The 25,861-nt window shown below is 40.8% G+C and overlaps 1 protein-coding gene across 1 annotated transcript in view; it reads right to left on the reverse strand.

Annotated features, from left to right (window-relative positions):
• The window catches only part of LOC111196442 (NACHT, LRR and PYD domains-containing protein 12-like), a 167,197-nt gene that overhangs the window by 14,099 nt on the left and 127,237 nt on the right, over positions 1 to 25,861 (reverse strand). The window contains exons 2-7 of the mRNA XM_049479605.1: positions 16,910 to 17,186; positions 15,880 to 15,957; positions 12,226 to 13,987; positions 10,138 to 10,311; positions 9,145 to 9,318; positions 8,194 to 8,240 (exon numbers count right to left, since the gene is read on the reverse strand). Coding sequence (XP_049335562.1) covers positions 8,194 to 8,240; positions 9,145 to 9,318; positions 10,138 to 10,311; positions 12,226 to 13,987; positions 15,880 to 15,957; positions 16,910 to 17,177 — 2,503 coding nt within the window. The 5' untranslated portion in view covers positions 17,178 to 17,186. The remainder of the gene's footprint in view (positions 1 to 8,193; positions 8,241 to 9,144; positions 9,319 to 10,137; positions 10,312 to 12,225; positions 13,988 to 15,879; positions 15,958 to 16,909; positions 17,187 to 25,861) is intronic.

The following is a 25,861-nucleotide window of genomic DNA, read 5'->3' on the forward strand; positions in this document are numbered from 1 at the left end:
TATCATCAGTAGAACCCCCACCTTCCATCATATCACTCCTGTTCTCCAACAGCTCCACTGGCTCCCAGTAAAGTTCCGTATCAATTACAAAATCCTCCTGCTCACCTTTAAGGCCATTCACAATCTTTCTCCACCATATCTCTCTAATCTTCTTCAGGTTGTAATTCCATCTCGTTCCCTCCGATCTTCTTCCTCCATCCACCTTACCGTCCCTACTGCTCGCCTCACCACCATGGGGAGCAGAGCCTTCAGCCGCTCTGCTCCCCAACTCTGGAACTCTTTACCACCTCATATCAGACAAATTAACTCACTCTCACAATTCAAATCCACCCTCAAAACTCACCTGTTTAAAATTGCCTATTCCATCTGATTGTTTTCCCTTTTTAACCTGTTTTTAAATGTTGTGTATTTTGTATGTTTATTTAATGCTTATTTTGCACTTTGTAAGGTGTCCTTGAGTGACAGAAAGGCGCCTGAAATAAAATGTATTATTATTATTATTATTATTATTACTCCAGTGTCAGAGGCGTCTACCTCTACCACAAGCTGTTTCTTGGGGTCAGGATGCTTCAGGATAGGAGCCGAAGTAAAAGCCTGCTTTAGGGCCTTGAAGGCCTTATCTGCCTGAGGGGTCCAAACAAGCTTCTTGGGAGCACCCTTGAGGAGGGAGGTGATGGGTGTTGCCAGGGTGCTGAAGCCCCTAATAAACCGCCTGTAAAAGTTGGCAAACCCTAGGAAGCTCTGGACGCCCTTCACCGAGGTAGGTGTGGGCCAGTCCAGGACAGCCTGCACCTTCTCCTGGTCCATGATCACCCCGTCTGCACTAATAAGATACCCCAGGAAGGACACTTGGGACAGGTGGAATGCACATTTTTCCAGTTTAACATAAAGCTCATTCTTGAGCAGACGGCTTAGGACTTGGCGGACATGGCCTACATGGGACTGGAAATCTGGGGAGTAGATTAGAATGTCATCTAAAAAAGCAATTACAAACTTTCCTAGGAACTCCCTGAGAACATCATTAATCAAATTCTGAAATACAGAAGGGGCATTAGCTAAACCATAGGGCATAACCCGGTACTGGTAATGGCCAGAGGTGGTGAGGAATGCAGTCTTCCACTCGTCTCCTTCTTTTATCCTGAGCAGGTTATAGGCACTTCGGAGATCGAGTTTAGTAAAGACCCGGGCACCCCTAAGCTACTCTAAAGCTGATGGAACCAGAGGCAAGGGATAAGGGAAGCGCTTGGTAATAGCATTAAGGGCCCGGTAGTCAATACAAGGGCGGAGCCCCCCACCCTTCTTCTTGATAAAGAAAAAAACGGAGGCTACTGGGGACCTGGATGGCTCTATGAAACCCTGAGCTAGGGCCTCCGTGATGTATTCCTCCATGGCTCTCTCCTCCTCACCAGTCAAAGGATAAACACGGGCCTTAGGGAGGACTGGATTGTCAACAAGGTCAATGGAGCAGTCATAAGGACGGTGAGGAGGAAGTTTGGTAGCCTTTTCCTGACTAAAGGCCCCGTGGAGGTCTTGGTATTCAGGGGGAATGGTTACAATGTTTTGGGGCTCAGGACTCTCTACACTAGTAGAGTGGACTCGGACTGGGACCCGGTGAAGGCAGTGGGGTTGACAGTATGGGGACCAGGCTATGATCTTCTTCTCAGGCCAGGAGATGTGGGGATTATGAGTCATTAGCCAGGGAAGACCCAGGATGAGGTCATGGTCGGTTTGGGGCAGGATTAGGAGACGGATCTCCTCAGTGTGAAGACTTGAAACTGCCAGAGACAAGGGCTGTGTGACGTGGGTGATAGGTGCTAGACCCAGGGGTTGACCATCCAGAGCGGTGACACAGAGAGACGGCCTGACAGGTTCTGTAGGTATCTGGAACAGCTCCACCACCTCCGCACTGATGAAGTTGCCCTCTGCACCACAGTCTATCAGGGCTAGAACAGAGAAAGTCTCATTTACACAGTGAATCTGAACAGGCAACAAAAATGATTTAGAGACCAACCCCCTGGTTGCAGTACTCACTACATTAGCGCGTGGAGTAAACTCCACACGCTGTCCAGAAGGTTGGGCACGGGCTCCTAATGGACGCAGTCCACAATCACGCCTAGCATGATTAGAGCCCCCACAATACAAACAGAGCCCCTCTCTGAAACGGCGCTGGCGCTCCTCAGGTGACAGTCGACGGGAACCCAGCTCCATAGGCTCCGGAGTAGGTGGCGTAGGCATAGTGCTTGACCTGTAACCAGTGGCATTACTATGGGTTGCTACAGCGTTACGTGCCTGTATGGGGTTGGGAGCCGCTGGGCGGCTCAAAAGCTGATCCAGCTTTATGGACATGGAAATGAGCTGGGTAAGATCTAGCTCGTCATCTCTACACGCCAGCTCTCGCTGGACCCGTGTGCTCAACCCATGACGGTACATAGCTAGAAGCGCATTTTCATTCCAACCGCTTCCAGCAGCGAGCGTCCGGAACTCAAGCGCATAGTCAGACACAGAGCGACTGCCCTGGGTAAGCCGTAGGAGAAGCTCTCCTTTAGCCAGTCCCTTCCTGGGGTGCTGAAACACAGCACGGAACTCCTCTAGAAATGATTGCAGGGTTCTCCTTTCATAAAGGGGGTAAACAGCGGTGGCCCATTCCAGAGCTCTGCTAGCGAAACAGGAGACTACGAAGCCGATCTTAGCTTCATCAGTGCCGGTGGGTTGGTTCTTAAAATAGACCGCACACTGCAGCAGAAACCCCTCGCAGAGTTCAGGATCACCATTATATGTATCGGGTCTACTGACCGGATACGTGTGGGCAGGGACTGGGACAGGGTCAGGGACACTAGGCAGGTCTAGCGAAGTTTTGATTAGTGTCGCTAGGTCTCGAACCTCACTGGCTAGTCCAGCGACCTGCTGTTGTTGGCCTTCCTGGTGTTGCGCCAGCGAACCAACAACCTCTGAAACGCGAGACAGCGTTTCCTGCTGTTGACCCAGGAACCGTCCTTGGGTCTGAACAGCTGTACTCAAGGCTTCCATCCCAATGGTCTCAGGGAGGGCCAAGTATTCTGTCACGCCTGACTGTAAACAGGCAGAGAGAAAATAAGAGACACTGCTGGGATGTAGAACGAAGCAGTAAAATTTATTGAAGTAAACAACAAAATAAACAATATAAAAGAGGACTAGAGCAACACACTAAAGTAGGGCAAAACTGAAAACAAATATAAACACTGACAAAGTAAACAGGACTGGGCCAAAAGAAACAGGGACTAAGGAATAAGTGGAACGGCCAAAACAATAAAACCAGGAAGTAGTAAGGGGAATGGGGAAAAACAAAGGGAGCACTAGACTACAAAATAGCAAACAGAAAACTACTAAGCAGAGCTTAGGAAAATGGCTAGACTAAGAAAGTAAACAGGGCAAACACACAAAACAAGAAATAAAACAGGGATACTTAGGCCGGGAGGAGTCCAAGGAAAAAACAGGAACTAGGGAAAACAGGCTTGGGAGATAGAACGCTTTGTAGAGTAGCAAACAGGCTGGAACCACAAGGAAACACAGACCATGAGAGCGACCAATACTCGGCAACAGCAGAGAGGAGCAGCGTGCTTATAAGCAACTCTGCCCAGGTGAAGCTGATCTCTAATCAGGGCTGGATGACTGCATGAGCGTGCCCTGATTAGAGGAAGTCCATATATGGGCATGTAGTGCCTCTCAGAGTGTGTGTGTGTGTGTGTGTGTGTGTGTATGTGTGTGTGTGTGCTCTAATTAGGGGAAGTCCTTATTTGGGCATAGGGTGCTTGGCTTGGCTGGACGGGCCTGACACCCTTAGACACACACTTACACACTCCGAGTCTCAGAAGTTAGTGACCTACTCATAGTTAAGAGTGGTCAAACTAGCTAGTTTCCACATTAAATTATTTGTTTATCACAATAAACATTATATGACTCCACAGTCTTTAAAAAAATAAGGTTAATGCTGTCCCAAGAATTGACTTCAGTGATTTAAATAATAATGCAGGTAGATGTACACTATTCCAAACTAAATACATGTAAAATGACATTACTTCTTGAATACCTGTAACAATGTACATTATTTCATTGCAGAGTTCAAAGCATTTGGTACCTGCAAGTGAAAATTATCATTAAGGGGCTTAGCCTTTCATCACATCCCTCTAGGAACATTTACACATTTTATAAGAATCAGATCTTAAAATAAAGATACCTTCCTCATAAGTCCCCCTCTCAACAGTCCTGATAAAATGGGGTTGGTCTATTATAGAGGCCCTCGTCGTCTTACAGGTGAAGAAATTGGCTTTAACACTAAATTGAGACTAGAAGGGTAGAGGATACAATAGGTCTTCTTCTTCTTAATCCTCTTCGTCCCGGATGGGACATAAGGCTTCGACGATCTGCCTCCATCTGGACCTGTCTTGAGCAGCATGCTGTGCCTCGCCCCAGGTTAGATTCATCTCCTTTAGCTCAGCTGTCACCGTACGCCGCCAGGTGTTCTTGGGCCGGCCTTGCTTCCTCTTCCCAGGTGGAGTCCATCGTAGTGCGATCTTGGGAATGCGGTCTTGATCCATCCTGAGAACATGCCCAAGCCATTGGAATTGGCTGCGTTTGATCTGTAGCACCACACTGTTGCATTTGGTCTTCTTATATAGATGTGCATTGGATACTTTTTCAGGCCAGAAGATTCGACAGAGTTTCCTGAGGCAACCATTGTGGAAGGCTTCGACTTTTTTCATGTCATTTGATGTTACTCACCAACACTCCGAACCGTACAACAATACAGATTTCACATTACTGTTGTAAAGTCGGACCTTTGTTCTTAAGCTATATTGCTTAGACTTCCAGATTTTGTCTAGTCTAGCAAAAGCACCCTGTGCCTTACCGAGTCTTGCTCTAATGTCCTTTTGTGCAGAATTGTCCTTACTGACAAGACTTCCCAGATAGGTAAAGTCCTCCACATAATCGAGAGCGTGCCCATTCACTGTGATACAATAGGTACACATTCTAAAAGCTGATTTTTAACCATGCCATAATAGATTTCTATAAAAATCTAGTCATAATGTTTACAATTAGATTACATTATCATGTAACCAGGAAAGTTATTGCCATCCTGATTAAAGTTCATGTGTACCTGCACAACACGTGTGGACCTGAACATCATTGACACCCTCACAAGAGTGACAGTAAAACCAACAGACTACGCCCACTGATATGTAGGTCCGAGGAGACGAGTTAGTTGGTAACAGACGGTCAGGGGTTACGTGCTCACTGCAATAAAGCCTGCATCTCTTTGTTCCTGAAGTCTGCTTACTTTTTGTTTGGTAAAGACTAGTTTTTGAGATACCTACTGTTTCCATGACCGTCTTTAAAATATCAGTGCAGACATGAACAGTAAAACTAAAAATGTTAAATCTGATTATAGTAGGCCTATATCTTACTTAAAATGTATTTAAATAAAAAAAAAACATTTCTTTCAGCAATGCTGACAATTTTCTATAATAAAATGTGTGTTAAATCCTGAGAGCTCTACTGAGTTAACTCTGAGCTGATTCCAACACCAGGATAACTGAACAGTTTACAGTATAATAATCACTATTAGAAGCAACCAGCTAATAATTAATTTATTTTTCCTTTTAAAATGGGCACAAAAATAAAATATTAAAGCAGATTTTTTTGGTCACAGAGATTTTTTTTTCTATTGAACTATTTAACATGTAATACGTTTAATATAAAAACTCACTTATCAATTAGTAGAGTGAAGCAAAAGTAGTCAAATGTCACTTACTTTTAGAGCCACTCTAAAATATTAGTAAAGAAAACTACACTGTTGCATCGAGCTCTCAGGTTATGTTGTAACATAAACTAAAACAGAACTAGTCATTTTCCTTTTAATTTTAACATTTATTTTTTAATGAACACGATGGAAACTGATCTACACTGAATAAGATAACCCTCCTTCAAACACACCTCTGATATCTCTCAGTCTCAGTGCTATAGGCAGCGGCGGGCGCGCGGGGTCTCGCTGTGTTTTGGAGAAGTTAAATCCGGACAGTCTGTATCACAGTTTAAAGGAACAGAGAGATTTCTGCGCTTTAGCTCTGCAGGGTAACCATGCTGTTCCCGGAGGTAAACACCGGGGCGTGTTTAGTTAGCTAACACTAGCTAGCTCCGTGCTGCTTCTCCTGTGTAACGTTACAAATATCCCATTCCTGCAGTTGGGGTCCTCGCGTCTCTGCCTTTCTTTAGTCTGAATGAAGCCGGACAGCATTAAATCAGCATGTTTCTCTCACTGAGTGAATTACAGTTACAGTGCAGCAGCTGAAGCTCCGCTCAGATTTGCTGTTTTCAAATTCCGTGACTTTTCCAGGTTTCGTGACCGTATGAACCCTGCGGTTACCTCGTGTTTACACCCTCTCCCCCTCCACTTCCACCTCCCCTCACCATCAATCCCCCCGCCTTTTTCAGCAGCAGCCAGAGGCGGCGCTGTTCACTCAGAACGCTGTGTATCTACTTCTTGTGTCAAGAATCAAAACACTGCAACATGAGTTTTTATTGCCTTACGTGACATCACAGATCCCGCCATGTGACTATTGCGCATGTGCACATCGCTATGTTGATGCTTAAACGATATATCGTGCAGCCCTAGTGTGTACTGTGTGTATGTGAGTGTGTACTATGTGTACTGTGTGTATGTGAGTGTGTAGTGTGTGTATGTAAGTGTGTACTGTGTGTATGTGAGTGTGTACTGTGTAGTGTGTGTAGTGTGTGTATGTGAGTGTGTAGTGTGTGTAGTGTGTGTATGTGAGTGTGTAGTGTGTGTATGTGAGTGTGTACTGTGTGTACTGTGTGTAGTGTGTGTAGTGTGTGTATGTGAGTGTGTAGTGTGTGTATGTGAGTGTGTAGTGTGTGTAGTGTGTGGTGTGTGTAGTGTGTGTACTGTGTGTATGTGAGTGTGTACTGTGTGTATGTGAGTGTGTGTATGTGAGTGTGTAGTGTGTGTATGTGAGTGTGTAGTGTGTGTAGTGTGTGTACGTGAGTGTGTAGTGTGTGTATGTGAGTGTGTAGTGTGTGTAGTGTGAGTGTGTAGTGTGTGTATGTGAGTGTGTACTGTGTGTACTGTGTGTAGTGTGTGTATGTGAGTGTGTACTGTGTGTAGTGTGTGTATGTGAGTGTGTAGTGTGTGTAGTGTGTGTATGTGAGTGTGTACTGTGTGTATGTGAGTGTGTAGTGTGTAGTGTGTGTATGTGAGTGTGTAGTGTGTGTATGTGAGTGTGTAGTGTGTGTATGTGAGTGTGTAGTGTGTGTATGTGAGTGTGTAGTGTGTACTGTGTGTATGTGAGTGTGTAGTGTGTGTATGTGAGTGTGTAGTGTGTGTATGTGAGTGTGTAGTGTGTGTAGTGTGTAGTGTGTGTATGTGAGTGTGTAGTGTGTGTATGTGAGTGTGTAGTGTGTGTAGTGTGAGTGTGTAGTGTGTGTATGTGAGTGTGTAGTGTGTGTAGTGTGTGTAGTGTGTAGTGTGTGTAGTGTGTGTAGTGTGTGTATGTTATTAATAAACATTGTTATTTAATAATAGGTCTTTGCTTCTTCAGTGTTGTAATGTTAATTTACATAATTCTGAACAGATTTCGCTCATTTAAAAAGCCTGAAAAAGTTTTTAAAGCTCAGTTTGAACTTTTTACTCATGAAGAAATGTGGGGTTTAAATCAGGCTCGGGTTCATAATGACAGTTTATGGGTCGGGCTGGATTCTTTGGGTCTGATCTTAACTCTAGTGTACACTGTGTGATTATTTTAATGGAGAGCGTTGTGGATAACTCACACTGCACGTTTGAATGGTTTGTTGTGTTTGAACAGCGACAGATGCAGCTGAAGCTCATTCTCACTCATTATCTCTCTCATCGTACAGTTTTAGAAATAAAAAATCACATCGAGAAACTGAGTTCAGACAGAGATAAAACTCAGTTCAGTTCAATAAACCTAAGATTAGTTCATCAAATATTGTAGAAGATAAAGAAGAGGATGAGCTTTTGCTGATTCCATCATTTAAAAGTGAAATGCAATGTAATGTACGTATAGTGTGTGTGTGTGTGAGTGTAGTGTGTGTGTGTAGTGTGTGTGTAGTGTGTGTGAGTGTTGTGTGTGTGTGAGTGTTGTGTGTGTGAGTGTTGTGTGTGTGTGAGAGAAAACTTACATTTCTTTAATCCAGGTTTGATTCTTATTTCGCCTCCATGTTCCATTCTAAACACACACACACACACACACACACACACACACACACAGACACACACACACACACACACAGACACACACACACACACACACACACACACACACACACACACACACACAGATCAGCAGGGTGTGAGAGTGAAATGCAGAGTTTCTCTCTCTGGGTTTATATTAGTGAACATGGTGAAGGAATATGAAGTTCTGGATTTTCCTGATACACAATAATTAACGTTAATCCTTAAGAAGAAACACCCACTCCTTTATAACAGATTCAATATGCTGTCACACTTTAGCTTGTTCTTTTATTCCCAGCCTCTAGGGGGCGTGAGGGAGAATCATAGGGTCTCTGTTTAGAACAGGTGAAGAAGTAAAGGCTGAACCATAAAGATCCAGCTACAAAGGAAACATGGAGTCTTCAACTTTTAACCAACAAAAATGTGGACTTCACTTTACTCTAAACTCTGATGAGCTCAATCCATTTTATTAACACCTGAAACGCTGTGATTTATGAATAACGTACATTGAGGGTTCATCACGCTACGAAATCTGTAGTGTAGAACTTTAATCTTTACGTTCTGTCTATGGACAAACTCTGATCCTGAACTTGGATTATTATTCTTCCTGTGTTGATCTGAAGCTGGATGATATGAGTTGCTTTCAGCTTATAATATTATTTCAGTTTAAAATACAAAATCCACATCAAAAGGCTGAATACACCACATATGTATATGCACTGTGCACTTTATTATTAAAACTATATTAATTTAACTGAGAAAATGTAGCTCATTCTAACAAAGGGTAACACTGGACTCTCTAAACAGTTGATCACTCTTTTTTATCTCTAACTGACCCTCATCACTCTATCTAACATCTGCAGCACACCTGAATCTTCCCCCTGAGTACTTCTTCATACCTGAGTGTCTCCAGTGAGCAGTGTGGATCCTCCAGTCTGGCAGAAAGCAGCTTCTCTCCAGACTCTCCTGGGTGGTTGTAGGTCAGATCCAGCTCTTTCAGGTGGGAGGGGTTTGAACTCAGAGCTGAAGCCAGAGAAGAACAGCCTTTTTCTGTGATCATACACCCAGATAATCTAGAGAGAAAGAAAATTAAAGTAAGTTATTAACAGAGAGAGAAAGAGTGACAGTGGCAGACTGAGAGATATGAGTAACATGATTAACACTATAATAGCTGAATCTCTAAGAAAAAATAGCATCTCAATGTAAAAAATACATTCAGAAATCCTAATTAAAATAAAAAAGTAATTTCCATTGATAAATCAAACGTTCAAATGTATTTAATGTCTGATATACTCTACTCTCTAGGAACACAGATTATCATGTCATGAAACCCACACCATACCAGTATGCACCTCTTAAACTTTGGAAACAGAAGTGTTATTGACGGAGTACAGGCACATTGTAATAATTTGGTTTGAGTTCCTCTCGCCAGAAATTGTTTCAATGTTGCCTGTGAATTATAATATTGTATAATAAACTACCACTGCCCCGACTACTGAATTGGGATGCAGCCAGGAAGAACCACCCTTAAGGAGATAGGGAACCCAAAACGGGCAGAAACTGAAGTCAAGCCGAGTGCGGCAGAGAGAAGGAAAAAGTTCATACAGCCTTATGGGCCAGATGTGTCATGCTTGCGGGCCACATTTGGCCCGAGGGCCGCCTATTGCCGACCCCTGCCATAAACCCTCCACAGAGATTCCCCACAACAATCCATGTAATCGTTCCAGCACGACAAAATCTGACAAAAAATCTGCATCAACCCATATTAATAGCAGACGATGTAGATTATGTACACTTTTCAATAAGGTCCTGGTGTATATTTTATAGATAAAGATCTTGGTAAAGCACTGAATATTTCTTCACATTTATCATTTTGTAATGAACCAACAAACCTGAGAATCTGCAGTTTACAGTGTAAACTCCTCAGTCCAGCAGAAAGCAGCTCCACTCCTGAATCCTGCAGGTCATTGTTACTGAGATCTATTTCCTTTATGGAGAAGTTTTCCAGCTTCAAAACTGATCCCAGACTTTCACATGTCTTTTCTCCAAGATTACATGAAGCTAGTCTACAAAATGAGGAAAGCACAGCAGATTTTACTTAAGAATAGGCATAATGAAAGTTTTTTTTATTATAAAGTAAATCCATAGCATTTATGATAATGTAACAATAAGAAATGGCTGAAAATGAGTCTTATATTATTAATAATCCATTTTAGGTTTATTAGAACATCCAACAATCTCAAAGTATAAAATACAGCAAACACTCAGTGATTGGCAGTGTTCTGGTTTAACCTTCCAACAAAAAATATTGTTAGTACAAAGCTTAACAATAATCATAAACTAGCTAAACTACTGTGATGACCCCCCCCCCCCCCCCCCCGCCCCCGACTTTGAGCATGGAATGGTTTGTCCCGGAGGTTGGACCAAGGGCACTTAGCGTGGTGTGGGTTTTAATTTGTGGCACTTGAAAGCAACTAGCAAGAATACTTAAGCTCTCAGAAATTGTACTCTTTCTCTTTTCTAATGAATGAAAAAAGTACAGTTTTCTCTAAGGACAGTCTCCTTAAAAATAAATAAAATTTTCAGTTTAAACATTAAAATGCCACAGGAACCCCTTACTTGTCTTATAAATGCAGCTGCTGGTTATTAAATGGCTACTGATTACTACATAATTAGGTCTTAACCTTAGTACATATTACATGTCTGTTCAGATGATTCATTTAGGAAGTACAGGCCAAAAGTTTGGACACCCCTTCTCTTTCATTGAGTTTTCTTCATTTTTATGAATATTTACATTGTAGATTGTCACTGAAGGCATCAAAACGATGAATGAACACATGTGGAGTTATGTACTTAACAAAAAAAGGTGAAATAACTGAAAAAATGTTTTATATTGTAGTTTCTTCAAAATAGCCACCCTTTGCTCTGATTATTGCTTCTGAGCTTCAAGAGGTAGTCACCTGAAATGGTTTTCAGGTGTGCCTTATTCGGGTTAATTAGTGGAATTTCTTGCTTTATCAATGGGGTTGGGACCATCAGTTGTGTTGTGCAGAAGTCAGGTTACTACACAGCCGACAGCCCTATTGGACAACTGTTAAAATTCATATTATGGCAAGAACCAATCAGCTAACTAAATAAAAATGAGCGTCCATCATTACTTCAAAAAATGAAGGTCAGTCAGTCCGGAAAATTGCAAAAACTTTAAAAACCTATAAATGTACAAGAACCCACAAAAAGAATGGAAACACACGGACTATACATACAGAGGGACCACAGGAAACACCTGACGACAGGTAACCAGGGTGCAGAGCTACAAACGAGACACAGGTGGAAAGACTGAAGGAGGAGGCACTGGGGAAAACACTTAAGCACATGGAGGACGGCATAGGAGTAGAGGACAAAAGACAGACACAGAGAGAGGTAAAAAAACAGGGATAAACACGAACACAGAAAGGAGGACAGAAACAGAACAGGGCCAGGACGTGACATGGACAGTGCAGTTATAAAGATATGAATTAAATTACCAGATTATTGCTAGAAGAATGAGTTAAAACACGTATTATACTATCGTGATATAAAAAAATTGCTCACTAATAAACAAAAAGCTCCTGTCACACCTGCACCTTTAAGATCAGCCTCAGCGGAGTACTAATAAGCTGACTCCGCCCCTCCCACACACCTGTCGGACATCAGTTTATTACTAGGACTATATGAAGAGTTTGATTCCAAAACACGATAAACGCTATTTAAAAAAAAATGAGTAAGAGCCAGAATCTGAATGTTATGTGAACACTCTTGAAAAGCCAATATTCAATTTTCATCAAAACGCCACATCCGCCGTGTAATACTGCCCTGTTTTCTCTCTTTCTTTCCAAAACGCGACGTGTTTGGTCCCCCACACCCGCCCCGGCGGCTCACAATATGTAGAGAGATCATACTTAATAATATAATAATATCTATTAACAAAAAATAGTACTTACAGAGCTCGCTGCGTGTTTTTCACCACAGGCAGTAATCTCCTCAGTCCTTCTTCTGACGCACTGTATTTCTTCAGTTCAAACTTCTTCTGAGTTTCCTCTGACATCATCAGCACAAAGATCAGAGCTGACCACTGTGGGGATGAGAGTTCCTGTTTTGAGAGAGTTCCTGAGTTCAGGAAGTTCTGGATTTCAGCAGTGAGTGAGTTGTCCTTCAGTTCACTCAGGCAGTGGAGGAGATTCAGGCTTCTGTCTGAATGCATTTCCTCTTTTAGTTTCTCCTTAATGTAGATAGCTGTGTTGCTAACGCTCTCTGCTTTAATCTTCAGGTTTGGCAGAAGTTCGGTCAGAACCTTCTGACTGTCCTCCACAGAGAGGCCGAGGAGAAAGCGGAGGAAAAGGTCCAGGTGTCCATTTTCACTCTGCAAAGCTCTGTCCACTGCACTCTTATGGAGATCTGTTACTGTGTTCTTCTTCCGAAGAAGTATGTTTCCAAATGTCTTCTTTTTGAACACATTCTTCTTCTTATTGCAGTGGGAGTGATGCACATATACAGCCGCAAGGCTTTCCTGAACACTCAGATGCACAAAGCTGAAAATGTTCCTCTCAGAAATTCCCTTCTGCTGGCTGAAAATCTGTGTACACATTCCTGAGAACACTGTACCATCAGTAACATCAATCCCACATTCCTTAAGATTATCCTCATAGAAGTTCAGCTCTCCACTCTCAAGATTACTCAAGGCCAGTTCACCGAGCTTCAGAATGATGCGCTCAGGGTCAGTCTTCTGACTGTATTTCTCCTTCATCAGGTTTTTCTGCTGCAGTAGGAAGCTCATGTACATTTCTGTCAGGGTTTTGGGGATGTTCTTCTCACTCTCTTTATCCATCAGTGGCTGAAGCACAGTGGCAGAGATCCAGCAGAAGACTGGGATTTGACACATGATGTGGAGACTCTTTAACTTCTTTATGTGTGAACTTATTTTCTCTGCTACATCTTCTGTTTTGCAGTATTTGATGAAGTACTCTTTCTTCTGTTCATCATTAAATCCTCGTACTTCTGTCACCAGATTGATGTATTTCTGGGGAATCAGATGCGCTGCTGCTGGTCGACAAGTTACCCAGACTAGAGAAAAGGAAAGCAAATTTCTGTTGATGAGATTTGTGATCAGTGAGCCCACTGTACTCTTCTCATTCACATCTTTTACTTCCTCTCCATCTTTAAACTCCAGTGGGTAACGATACTCATCCAGCCCATCAAAAATAAACAGCACTTTACCATCTTCTTCTGGAAGAGACTTCAGTGCAGGCTTTGAGGAGAAAAAGCAGTTATTCAGTAGTCCAATCAAACTGAACTCCTTCTCTTTCTTCAGATTTAGTTCACGGAGGGGTAGAGGGAAAATGTACTGAATGTCCTGGTTCTCCTTTCCTTCTGCCCAGTCCAGTATGAATTTGTTGACTGACACAGTTTTCCCGACTCCTGCAATTCCCATTGTCATCACTTTTCTGTTCCGTCTACCTGTACCCGGCTGGACTTTAAAAATATCACAGCATTTTATACACTCTTCCTCACTGCCAGCTTTATTGGGAGACATCTCTATTTGCATCACTTCATGTTCATTAATGACTCCTCCACTTTTATTCTGCACTATAACGAGATCAGTGTAGATATCTTCCAGGAACTCCTGATGACCTGTCTGTGAGCACTCAATTACACGCTCATAGTTCAATTTCAGAGTGTCCTTCAACTTGATGCAGTGTTGTTCATCTTTTGACAGAGAAGAGAAAGTGCTTTTAATCAGTTTTTATTTTACATTAGTAAACAAACAATTTGAAGAAAAAAAATTGAAATGTAAAAAACACTGATGTCAGTATCAATTGTTTCTCAATAACATCTCAACTAAAAGACAATGTTCTGAAATACTTTATAATACTGTAAGTCTTCAAAAATTATGAGCACCCTTGAGCACCTGTATTTACACATTTTGTAATGTAAAGCTCATTTAAAGCTATTCAAACATAAAAACAATTCTTATGCACACTGTTTAATTCTTAATCTGTTTATCATGACAGGATAAAAAACTTTAAACCTGTAATGTAGACTGTGCAACAAATATAATACCTTAATGCAGAATGTTTTACAATTGCAGACGAATATAAGTATAAATCAAAATAATCATTTGGTATATGCAGTCTCTTTGTGCCACATTGTTCAACAGTTCCTCATAAATTACCACCAGGGGCATGCTATCTTGTCAAAGCATGCTAACATAGTGTCGAGTTATAGGTAAATATTTTGTATTTATTATTTGAATGATAATTTACATTTTGTAGTACACAACAAATACACACACACACATAATAACAATAAACTTAGATCGTATAATGCAGCAGAGGAAAACAGAATTACCACGAGAAATATTTCGGCTGAATATTTTCAATTGCCGTACATTCAGTGCCTTCAGATGTGAAAGAGTATCAGACTTCAGTCTTTGAAAAGGACTTTAAGAGTATTTTCAACATGTTATACTGTACGTTTGGCACAATTTTTTTTTTTTTTAACAACAGTGTTCTGAGCCAGAGGAGAAAATACGTGTTTTTTTCCTCCATCTTCTCCCTCAGTTTCACTTTCACTATCCACCTAGCTTGTTATCTGTGGAAACTGCAAGCAATTGGGGATGTTGTTGATATGAGATTGCTATACTGTTCACTCAAAAATGAAAAATATACAACAAAATTCTAATATTAATATTATACCAGAACACAGAGTTACAGAACTACCAGCAGTAAAAAAAAGTTCAGTAAAGTGAGCTAGGGTTTGGCATATTAGCCTAAAAACACAATACCAGCCAAGCAGTAGTGGTCACCAGCACACTATCTCTAGCAGCAGTAAATCTACACCTTTTACCAGGCAGCTACATAGCTCAAATTTTTATCAGCAAATCTGCAAACAATCTCAAATGAAACGTCTTATAACTAAGAAGTCTCACCTCCATCTGCTCGTCCCATTGCCTGATCAGATTAAAGAGTAAAGAGTAAAGATTTGGGCTAAACACACACTCATATGCAAATCATCTGAATTCAATTTCCAAGCCTCATAAATTATGGTTTGTACTAATATTTGAAAACATGGGCCCGTCTCAACAATTTTCTAAATGAATTAAACAATGAAAGAAAGTAACTTATGCCCAAATGTCAGTTGAAGTTCTACAAAGCTGCCTTCACATTTCACAATTTTAGGCCCAATTCGTTTTAGGAAATTGGGTAAATTGTTTTGTGGACAGATAAAGACAAACTAAAACTTTTATTCCACAACCAGCAAAAAAAAACAGATAAAAATTAAACTACAACCTGGAATGATACAGGCTGAGATTTTTGCAAAACGCCCAAACATTGATTTTATAATGTAAATGCATATTTTTGTATTTTTATGTTATGAAAAAGAGATTCAGGTTTAATACAATCAAAATTATATTATTAAAATGTGGCTAATCTTTTGCATGTAACGGTAATTCACAAACTGCATTACACCCCAAATGCAAAGTCAAAGTGTATATCACTATAGAGACTCAGTATATTGGGAAGACCACAGTGTTAATTGCTAATGTTTCATGGTCATTGGTAATGTTCATGTATTAACACAGAATAACAGCGATTATTTAATGAGTTTACCTGCAGTCAGTGTAGTAGAAGAGGCTGCTGAACTCTCACTCCTTACCTGTCCTCCACCTGCTCCACCTGAGGGAGAGCACAGCAGTACAGAATAAGAAACAATATCAGATAATTCAATCACAAAAACACTGAACTGAGCACTAGTCTTTATTATTACTCAACTAAATACAATGGTAAAACAGTTTAATTACACACACTTTGTGATTTAATTTGTTGTCAGTGCAGATTTTTATCTAACAATTTGTATCTAATATTAATTGTCCAGTTACCCCACACTCTTGTTAGGACTCCACATATCAATAGCCTATTTTCCAGCTCCCGCCAATCAGTGCAACAACAATAGCATTATAATGCACTTGGAGGAAAGCACTGGATCTCCAGCTCTGATACATCAGCTAACAGAAGCCTGTATCAACCAGAACCACGATGTAGGAGTGGTGAGTGCACAGAGCACCACCTACTGCTCTCTGACTCTGGCTGCTGATGGAGAAACAGCATGACCTACTGCTCTCTCTCTCAGACTCGGGCTGCTGATAGAGAAACAGCATGACCTACTGTACTCTCTCAGACTCTGGCTGCTGATGGAGAAGCAGCATGATCTACTGTACTCTCTCTGACTTCAGCTGCTGATGGAGAAGCAGCATGATCTACTGTACTCTCTCTGACTTCAGCTGCTGATGGAGAAACAGCATGATCTACTGTACTCTCTCTGACTTCAGCTGCTGATGGAGAAGCAGCATGATCTACTGTACTCTATCTAATGTGGCTGGGCCACCTCCCACCACAAGTCTGCCAGTGGAACTGTACAGGATAGCTTACATAAACATAATGCAAGAATTATGAAAAGGAAACTCACAAAAACCAACGACTGAGTTTACTAAAGAACATGTGGAGATGAAGACAAGATGAGATTTTAGCAAGATTCCCAAATATGCTATTTGGAGGAATATGATAAATTGAATAGAAAAGTGTGATAAAATCATTGCATCCTTAATGAATGTGATCAGAGCTGCATTACCTCTACTGAGTTTAGCATCCAGTTCCTCAGCCAGACGGTTCTTGTGTATCTTCTTCAGGATGGTCAGTGTGATCTTTACAGCTCCACTGATTTTATATCTCTCCACCATCTTATCCACAATCTCTTCTCTTCCTGCGTTCTCCAACAGACCCCTACCAATCCGGTCAAACCCTTCCACACCATTGGTCAGGTGTCGAGTGAATGATTTTAGTTCCTTACTCTCCAAGTCCTGTAGAGCCTCTAGCAACACATCTTCAGCATTCGCCATCCTGAATCACTGCAACCAAGAATGATTCAAGTTTAATGCAGGGATCTAGACACTAAAGTAAAAAAAAACTTACTGAAAGGGAGTTGTTGGAGAATGTTTTTTTGTGAAACGTTTTGTTGTTTTATCACTTTTTAACTTTTAAGTAATATTTTAACTATATTCTTACATTTTTACGTTTTCTGACCTTATTAATGAGCAATTGTTGCATTTGATACAGTAGAACTGACTCTCATGCACTAAAGTGCAACACTTTACATCAAGTTTCTCCAGGATCACAGGAGCTATCAGTGGGTTACAGTGCCTGCAATTACCACTGAGACTGTGATCCAGCTCACTGTAACAATGTTATTAGGCCATGCCCGCAAACTTGTTGTACATCTTCTTTCAACCTTTTTTAAGCTTTTTATTTTCCTTTATCAATGTATAAATAAAGATATCTAGTTTATAAACATACAATTTAAATTTGAAACCCTTTTTATGTCTCTATATATGTTATACAGTGGTGTGAAATAAGTGTTTTTCCACTTCATGATTTCTTATTTCTTTGCATGTTAGTTTCTTAACTGTTTCAGATCACTGAGTGCATTCAATATTAGTCACAAGTAAACAAAAATACAGTTTTTAAAAGGATTTTATTAGTAATGGAGATAAAAATCAAAACCTACACGCCCCCCCGCCCCAGTTAATACATAAGTTCAACCACACCCAGACCTGATAACTGAACTGAGGCAACCAAAAGGTCCCCAACAACATCCAAAGAACTGCAGGTCTCACTCGCCTCAGGTAAGGTCAGTGTTCATGACTCCACCATAAGAAAGAGACTGGGCAAAAATAGCCTGAATGGCAGAGTGCCAAGATAAAAAAAAAAACACCTCAGTAAAAAAAATTATGATCCCAACAGTTTTAGGAAAATACGACGGACAGACCGCAGAGACAAAAGTAGAATGTTTTGGAAGGTGTGTGTCCCGTTACATCTGCCATAAAAGTAACAGCACATTTCAGAAAAATAACATCATACCTACAGTAAAACATGGTGGTGTGATGGGGCTGTTTTGCTGCTGTCAGAAATGAAACTATGAATTTTGCTGTCTACCAAAAAGTCCTGAAGGAAAATGTCCAGCCATCTGTTCCTGAGCTCAAGCTTAATAAAAAAACACACCAGAAAGTACACTTCTGAATGGCTAAAGAAAAACAAAGACTTTGGAGTGACCAAGTCAAAGAGAGCAATGGTCACTCTGGAGGAGCTGCAGAAATCCACAGCAGAGGTGGGAGAATCTGTCCACAGAATAACAGTAGATTCAGGTTTAGTGGAGAATCTCTGGTAAAGATGTAGAAGTTTCTGGATTTCAGAGGGATGTTTTAATGTTATTAGTAACATCTACAAAACACCAACCGCTCCTTCTTTAAGAAGCTTTACTGGGTCAGTGATGGTCAGGAGTGAAGTGGGTGTTTGAGGAGAATTAGGTCGTTACTCAGCAGCTAATCTGCAGAGTATCTACAGAATGATGTGGAAAATCAGAAGCATAAACTGTGCAGACAAGATAAGATTTTATTATTGTTATCATTATTATGTTATAAAATGCATTAAATATCAAAGGTGTCAAAGATGACAATGACAAATATTTGCAGGGTGCTGATCAGTGTTAATTGTGACAGGTGATTTTGATTAGTTTTAGTCTTTTGATTAAAATGTATAAACTTTTTAGTCACATTTTGGTCATTTAGCTATAATTAGTTTTAGTCTAATAATGTATGTATGTATAAAGTAATGTACTATGCATTGTTACAGTTTTACAGATTTTTTATTATTTTGAGTTTTTTATTAAAACAAATAGCCTAAAGTGTTGTTACATTTCAATTATGCTAACATTGTGTTTTTTTAATCAGCTGATCTACTGTATAAAGACTGGGATGATGGAGGGAGGGGTCAGGAAGACCGAAGGAGGAGATGGGATGACGAAGGGAGGGGTTGGGACGATGGAGGGAGGGATTGGGATGACAGTGGGAGGGGTTGGGATGACGGCGGGAGGGGTTGGGATGATGGATGGAGGGGTCAGGAACACCGAAGGAGGAGATGGGATGAAGGAGGGAGGGGCTGGGATGATGAAGGGAGGGACTGGGATGACAGTGGGAGGGGTGGGATGACAGCGGAAGGGGTTGGGACGATGGAGGGAGGGATTGGGATGACAGTGGGAGGGGTTGGGATGACGGCGGGAGGGGTGGGATGACGGCGGAAGGGGTTGGGACGATGGAGGGAGGGATTGGGATGACAGTGGGAGGGGTTGGGACGATGGAGGGAGGGATTGGGATGACAGTGGGAGGGGTTGGGATGATGGAGGGAGGGGTTGGGATGACGGCGGGAGGGGTTGGGATGACGCAGGGAGGGGTCAGGAAGACCGAAGGAGGAGATGGGGTGAAGGAGGGAGGGATTGGGATGACAGTGGAAGGGGTGGGATGACGGCGGAAGGGGTTGGGACGATGGAGGGAGGGATTGGGATGACAGTGGGAGGGGTTGGGATGATGGAGGGAGGGGTTGGGATGACGGCGGGAGGGGTTGGGATGACGCAGGGAGGGGTCAGGAAGACGGAAGGAGGAGATGGGATGACGGAGGTAGGGGCTGGGATGATGGAGGGAGGGATTGAGATGACAGTGGGAGGGGTTGGGATGACGGCGGGAGGGGTTAGGATGACGCAGGGAGGGGTTAGGATGACGCAGGGAGGGGTCAGGAAGACCGAAGGAGGAGATGGGATGACGGAGGGAGGGGCTGGGATGATGGAGGGAGGGATTGAGATGACAGTGGGAGGGGTTGGGATGATGGCCGGAGGGGTTTGGATGACAGAGGAGCGAGAACAGGAAGGAGAGAAGGAGAGGGAAGAGGGAGAGAAAGCGAGGGCTGAACCCACAGGAGCAGGAAGGAGAGAGGAAGAGAGAGAGAGAGAGAGAGAGAGGAGTGGAAGCCAAGGGCGGCCGTGAAGGTGAATTCAAAAACGTCACGGACACGCCCACGCAGGGCGAGCCGAGATATCCGGCACGGCGACATGCGCTGAAAAAAAGCGCCAGTGGACGCGCACCGCGAGAGAGCAGCGCCGCGGGGGGGGTGGAGCCTCCGCAGGTTCCGGCCGGGTGAGGGTGGGTGGGTGAGAAAGAGAGAGAGAGAGAGAGAGAGAGAGAGAGCCGAAGGCATGAAGGGAGAGAGAGGAGGAGTGGCCACGCTCGAGCACCACCCAGCGAGGCTGTGAAGACAATTATAAATCATATGCTTTGCTATTTATTGTGCATATTAACAATTAACATAACTAAGAAGCCCGGGAAAATCCAATTTAGCCTTTTACATTAACCAATGACAATAAAAGGTAATGTGTTCACCCAAAAAGTACTTTTCATCAAAACAATAATCAGTAATGACCTCCATCAAAAAATGAAGAAAAAAAAACTTAAACAAACAACACAATAAATACAAAGAAATCACTCAATACAGTACTTTTCATTACATTTTAATAAAATATTTCTCCAGTTTAGGATAATATTTACTGTACATATTGAAACTGTAGCAGAGGAGTGTTAAAAGTAAAGATCAGAAAGTTCATATTAAAAGACATTGTTCATGTATCCTGTAGAATCCAGAGAGAAAGAGTAAAAATAAAGAGTGTAATTAAATGAAATGATCTTACCTGCTGTGAGCAGAGCTGTATCAGTCCATGAGCTTTTAGTCCTCAGCTTCTAAACTCCTGTACTTTTAGATCTGGAACAGAGGATAGAATTTAGCTTTTAGATCATTCTGATCATAAACTTTCCATATAAAACCTCTTCTGATCTGTAGAGGAAGCTTTTAACGCCAGACTTCAGTGCAGCTCCGTTATAAAACTGATGAGTAAAGAGAGCAAGCAGATCTGCGTAACAGGAAACAGTTTCACAACTCAAACTCAGACACAGCTACATACAGGAAGCCCACAGATGCAGTATGAATTCAGTTCTGTATCTGTTAGAGACTCTGAAGGTATTAGATCAGAGTAGAAATAGAAGAGAACAGTAGAGTTACAGAAGCAGATCTACAGAAATCCAGTGAAGTGGGGGAAACCGGTGAAGTTTAGAATACGCTAATTTACAAGGAGATTTACTATAATAGATTTGTAGTGTTTTGTGAAAATTTTAACTTTTGAAGAAATCCACTAGAAGTTGTGCTGACTAGAAATATTTAGTTCAGAGAATTATTTTTATGTTTAAAAAAAATCTCTTTACATTTTTCGTTTAAGTCTGATTAAATTCTATGAAATGTTTATTGTATAAATTCTGCTGACTTTCCTGTAGCTCCTTCGACACTGAGGCCAGGCAGTTCACTATTATATAACACACTCACACACACACACACACACACACACACACACACATATATATATAAATCCCAAGAGAAGCAGCAGCAGACTGTGGAGAATGACTACACACTGACGGTGGGAGGGGACGCCCAAAGTACCAAAGCAAATATCGTCACGACCACCATCAGGTAAAAACCCCTGCAGAATTGTTTAGTATGTTTAGTATTATTATAATAATTAGTGTAATGTTGTGGTTTGTTTGCTTCGGTTGTTGAGTGGTTTATCAAATGAATGATAATTTTAATAAGAAGAGTTCAGAATCAATAAATGGTGTTTTTTAATTATAGCTTTCATCTGTCTCAGCATGCTCTCCACCAGTCTTACACACTGCTTTTGGATAACGTTATGCTGCTTTACTCCTGGTGCAAAAATTCAAGCACTTTAGTTTGGTGGTTTGATGGCTTGTGATCATCCGTCCTCCTTTTGATTATATTCCAGAGGTTTTTAATGGGGTTCAGGGCTGGAGATTGTGCTGTAATGACAGGATCTTGATCTGGTGGTCCTTCTTCCACACCTTAATTGATCTGTGTGGAATTGAACATTGTCCTGCTGGAAAAACAGTTGGGAAACATTACTAGAACGGAATAAAGCAAGTTTTATTCCAGGATAATCTTGTATGCAACTTGATTCACATGTCATTCACAAAGACTAAACTGCCCAATTCCAGCCTTGCATCTCCAGATCATCACGATCCTCCACCATGTTTCACAGTGGGTGCAGGTACACCTCTGCAGATCTCCATCTAAACATTTGATGGCCAGGTCTTTGAGCAAAGCCTTGAGGCTCATCAGAGAAGATGATCTTACTCCAGTCCTCTATAGTCCAAGTCTTATGATGTTTTACAAACTTCATCCTGGCTTTTCTTTGCTCCTCATTGAAAAAGGTCACTTGATGTAGTCCTGCAGTTGCTAACTGACATTTAGGTAAATTGATGGTCAATCTCCAGACCTGAACCCCATTAAAAAACTCTGAATGTAATCATGTAAGATGTAAGATGGTAACAAGCCATCAAACAAAGCTGAACTGCTTGAGTTTTTGGGCCAGGAGTTGAATAAGGTTATTCAAAAGCAGTGTGAAAGACTTCATGCAAGCTGTGATAAAAAAAAATGGATAATTTCACCAAATATAGATTTCTGAACTCTAGAAACATTAGCATTGTTGTTTCTATATGAATATGAACTTTGCATTATTTAAGGTTTAAAAACACTGTACCGTTTTCATTATTTTGAGCATCTGCAAATAAATGCTCTGAATGGCAATATTTGTATTTGTAACCTGGGAGAAATGTTGTAAACAGGAAGTTATGAAAGATGGAAACCAGTGCAGAAATAAAACCCACAGCTCAGCAAAGGGCAGAGCTACTGTGGCCTATTTCACTTCCGCTTATGAAGGATTTTAGTTTCCTTCAGTCACATGATCACTTCTGAGAAACCACACTCAACCAGATCTACAGCTCCAAACTTAAATTAGCACTTCTTTTACAAAATTAAGAGCAGATTTATTGTATTATTATAAGTATACATTAACCTTAAATAGATTTATACACAATCATGTGTGACAGGATGAATTATTATTAGTATTATTTCTTATTAAAGCACTATTTTATTAGTAGTATTAATTGTTAGATTTTTAGACAATTAATCTGTTGTTTAGAGGGTTGATGATTTGTTTAGTTAATTAATGTAATGGTTTAATAAAAGTAGTTTTTTTTCTGTATACCGCAGCTTTCTCTGAAAGTCGGTCTGAGATCAGCTTATTCCAGTTCTTCAGTTTTATTACTCAGTGGGAATTGTTGGCGTCTGATCATTTGAGAAGCTTCTTTGTGGCGCTTCCATCCGTGTTGATTAAATGGGTGCAGTAAAGCTGATATGGTTTCTATCTGCATTTATTGGTGAAATAAAGCTGCTGTTTTCTCTCTTTTTCTAATTTGAGTGAATTCTTGTGAAAAGCTCAGCTGTCAGACAGAACTTGTGCAATTTAGGAAAGGATGAAACAGAAACTTCAAGTGAATCCAGAGCAAAATGTTATTGCTGAGTTGAATTGTAGTATAAGTTTGTGTTGGGTTTTTATTTGTTTTTTAAGATTGTTTTGTCGTTGTGATTTTGTACTTTACTAGATGAGCTACAGGTGCTGTTAAGTGCCAATAAGCAGCTTGTTGTTTTTAATATTAAATTTATTTCTTCTTTATTTGGTATTGCTTGAATTTTACTAAATAAACTTGTTTGTTGTCTTTGCTGTTCTTTTGGGTACCAGCAAACCTGTCTCTATTTAACATATTTGGGTGCAATTCCTAAAGTAGCGTAGTTGGCTACATTGTTTAATACTCTGTAACTGAGTTATCTCTCTGTACTGTTACATTAGCTATAGCTCACATTATCTCTCTGTACTGTTACATTAGCTATAGCTCTACATTATCTCTCTGTACTGTTACATTAGCTATAGCTCCACATTTTCTCTCTGTACTGTTACATTAGCTATAGCTCCACATTATCTCTCTGTACTGTTACATTAGCTATAGCTCCACATTATCTCTCTGTACTGTTACATTAGCTATAGCTCCACATTATCTCTCTGTACTGTTACATTAGCTATAGCTCTAAATTATCTCTCTGTACTGTTACATTAGCTATAGCTCCACATTATCTCTCTGTACTGTTACATTAGCTATAGCTCTACATTATCTCTCTGTACTGTTACATTAGCTATAGCTCCACATTATCTCTCTGTACTGTTACATTAGCTATAGCTCCACATTTTCTCTCTGTACTGTTACATTAGCTATAGCTCCACATTATCTCTCTGTACTGTTACATTAGCTATAGCTCCACATTTTCTCTCTGTACTGTTACATTAGTTATAGCTCCACATTTTCTCTCTGTACTGTTACATTAGTTATAGCTGCACATTATATATCTGTACTGTTACATTAGCTATAGCTCCACATTATCTCTCTGTACTGTTACATTAGCTATAGCTCCACATTTTCTCTCTGTACTGTTACATTAGCTATAGCTCCACATTTTCTCTCTGTACTGTTACATTAGCTATAGCTCCACATTATCTCTCTGTACTGTTACATTAGTTATAGCTCCACATTATCTCTCTGTACTGTTACATTAGTTATAGCTCCACATTTTCTCTCTGTACTGTTACATTAGTTATAGCTCTACATTATCTCTCTGTACTGTTACATTAGCTATAGCTCCACATTATCTCTCTGTACTGTTACATTAGCTATAGCTCCACATTTTCTCTCTGTACTGTTACATTAGCTATAGCTCCACATTATCTCTCTGTACTGTTACATTAGTTATAGCTCCACATTTTCTCTCTGTACTGTTACATTAGTTATAGCTGCACATTATATATCTGTACTGTTACATTAGCTATAGCTCCACATTATCTCTCTGTACTGTTACATTAGCTATAGCTCCACATTTTCTCTCTGTACTGTTACATTAGCTATAGCTCCACATTTTCTCTCTGTACTGTTACATTAGCTATAGCTCCACATTATCTCTCTGTACTGTTACATTAGTTATAGCTCCACATTATCTCTCTGTACTGTTACATTAGTTATAGCTCCACATTATCTCTCTGTACTGTTACATTAGTTATAGCTCCACATTTTCTCTCTGTACTGTTACATTACTTATAGCTCTACATTATCTCTCTGTACTGTTACATTAGTTATAGCTGCACATTATATATCTGTACTGTTACATTAGTTATAGCTCCACATTTTCTCTCTGTACTGTTACATTAGCTATAGCTCCACATTATCTCTCTGTACTGTTACATTAGCTATAGCTCCACATTATCTCTCTGTACTGTTACATTAGCTATAGCTCCACATTATCTCTCTGTACTGTACTCTGTTCCTCTTAAAGTTTCTTTCTCTTAATTTAAGGGAGTTTTTCCACAATAATCAGCATCTATGTGATGCTGCTCATAAGAGGTGTGGACCTGTTTTTCTCTGTGAAGCTGCTTTGTAAAAACTTTGGTTGTAAAAATCGCTATAGAAATAAAATTGAACAAAGGAAGAAGTACATTTGTAGAAATGCTTTATGGAGAATCTTAAGCACCTCCTTCTCTCAGAGCCAATAGAAATAGAGAACATCACATCATCGTGGGAAAACCACACCCCTTCGTGGGGGAAAACATTCTGATCAGTTTTAATAGAAGCGAACAATTTCTGCTACAAAATCAGTGTGGAATAATGAGCTAGAGAGTGAAGAGCCAGAATCACTTATTTACACTGGTACCATCATTACCTCACCCAGATACCAGACAGAATAAACCAGTTACCTA

Source organism: Astyanax mexicanus, chromosome 1 (genome assembly GCF_023375975.1).
Source record: "Astyanax mexicanus isolate ESR-SI-001 chromosome 1, AstMex3_surface, whole genome shotgun sequence".
Lineage (NCBI taxonomy): Eukaryota > Metazoa > Chordata > Actinopteri > Characiformes > Acestrorhamphidae > Astyanax > Astyanax mexicanus.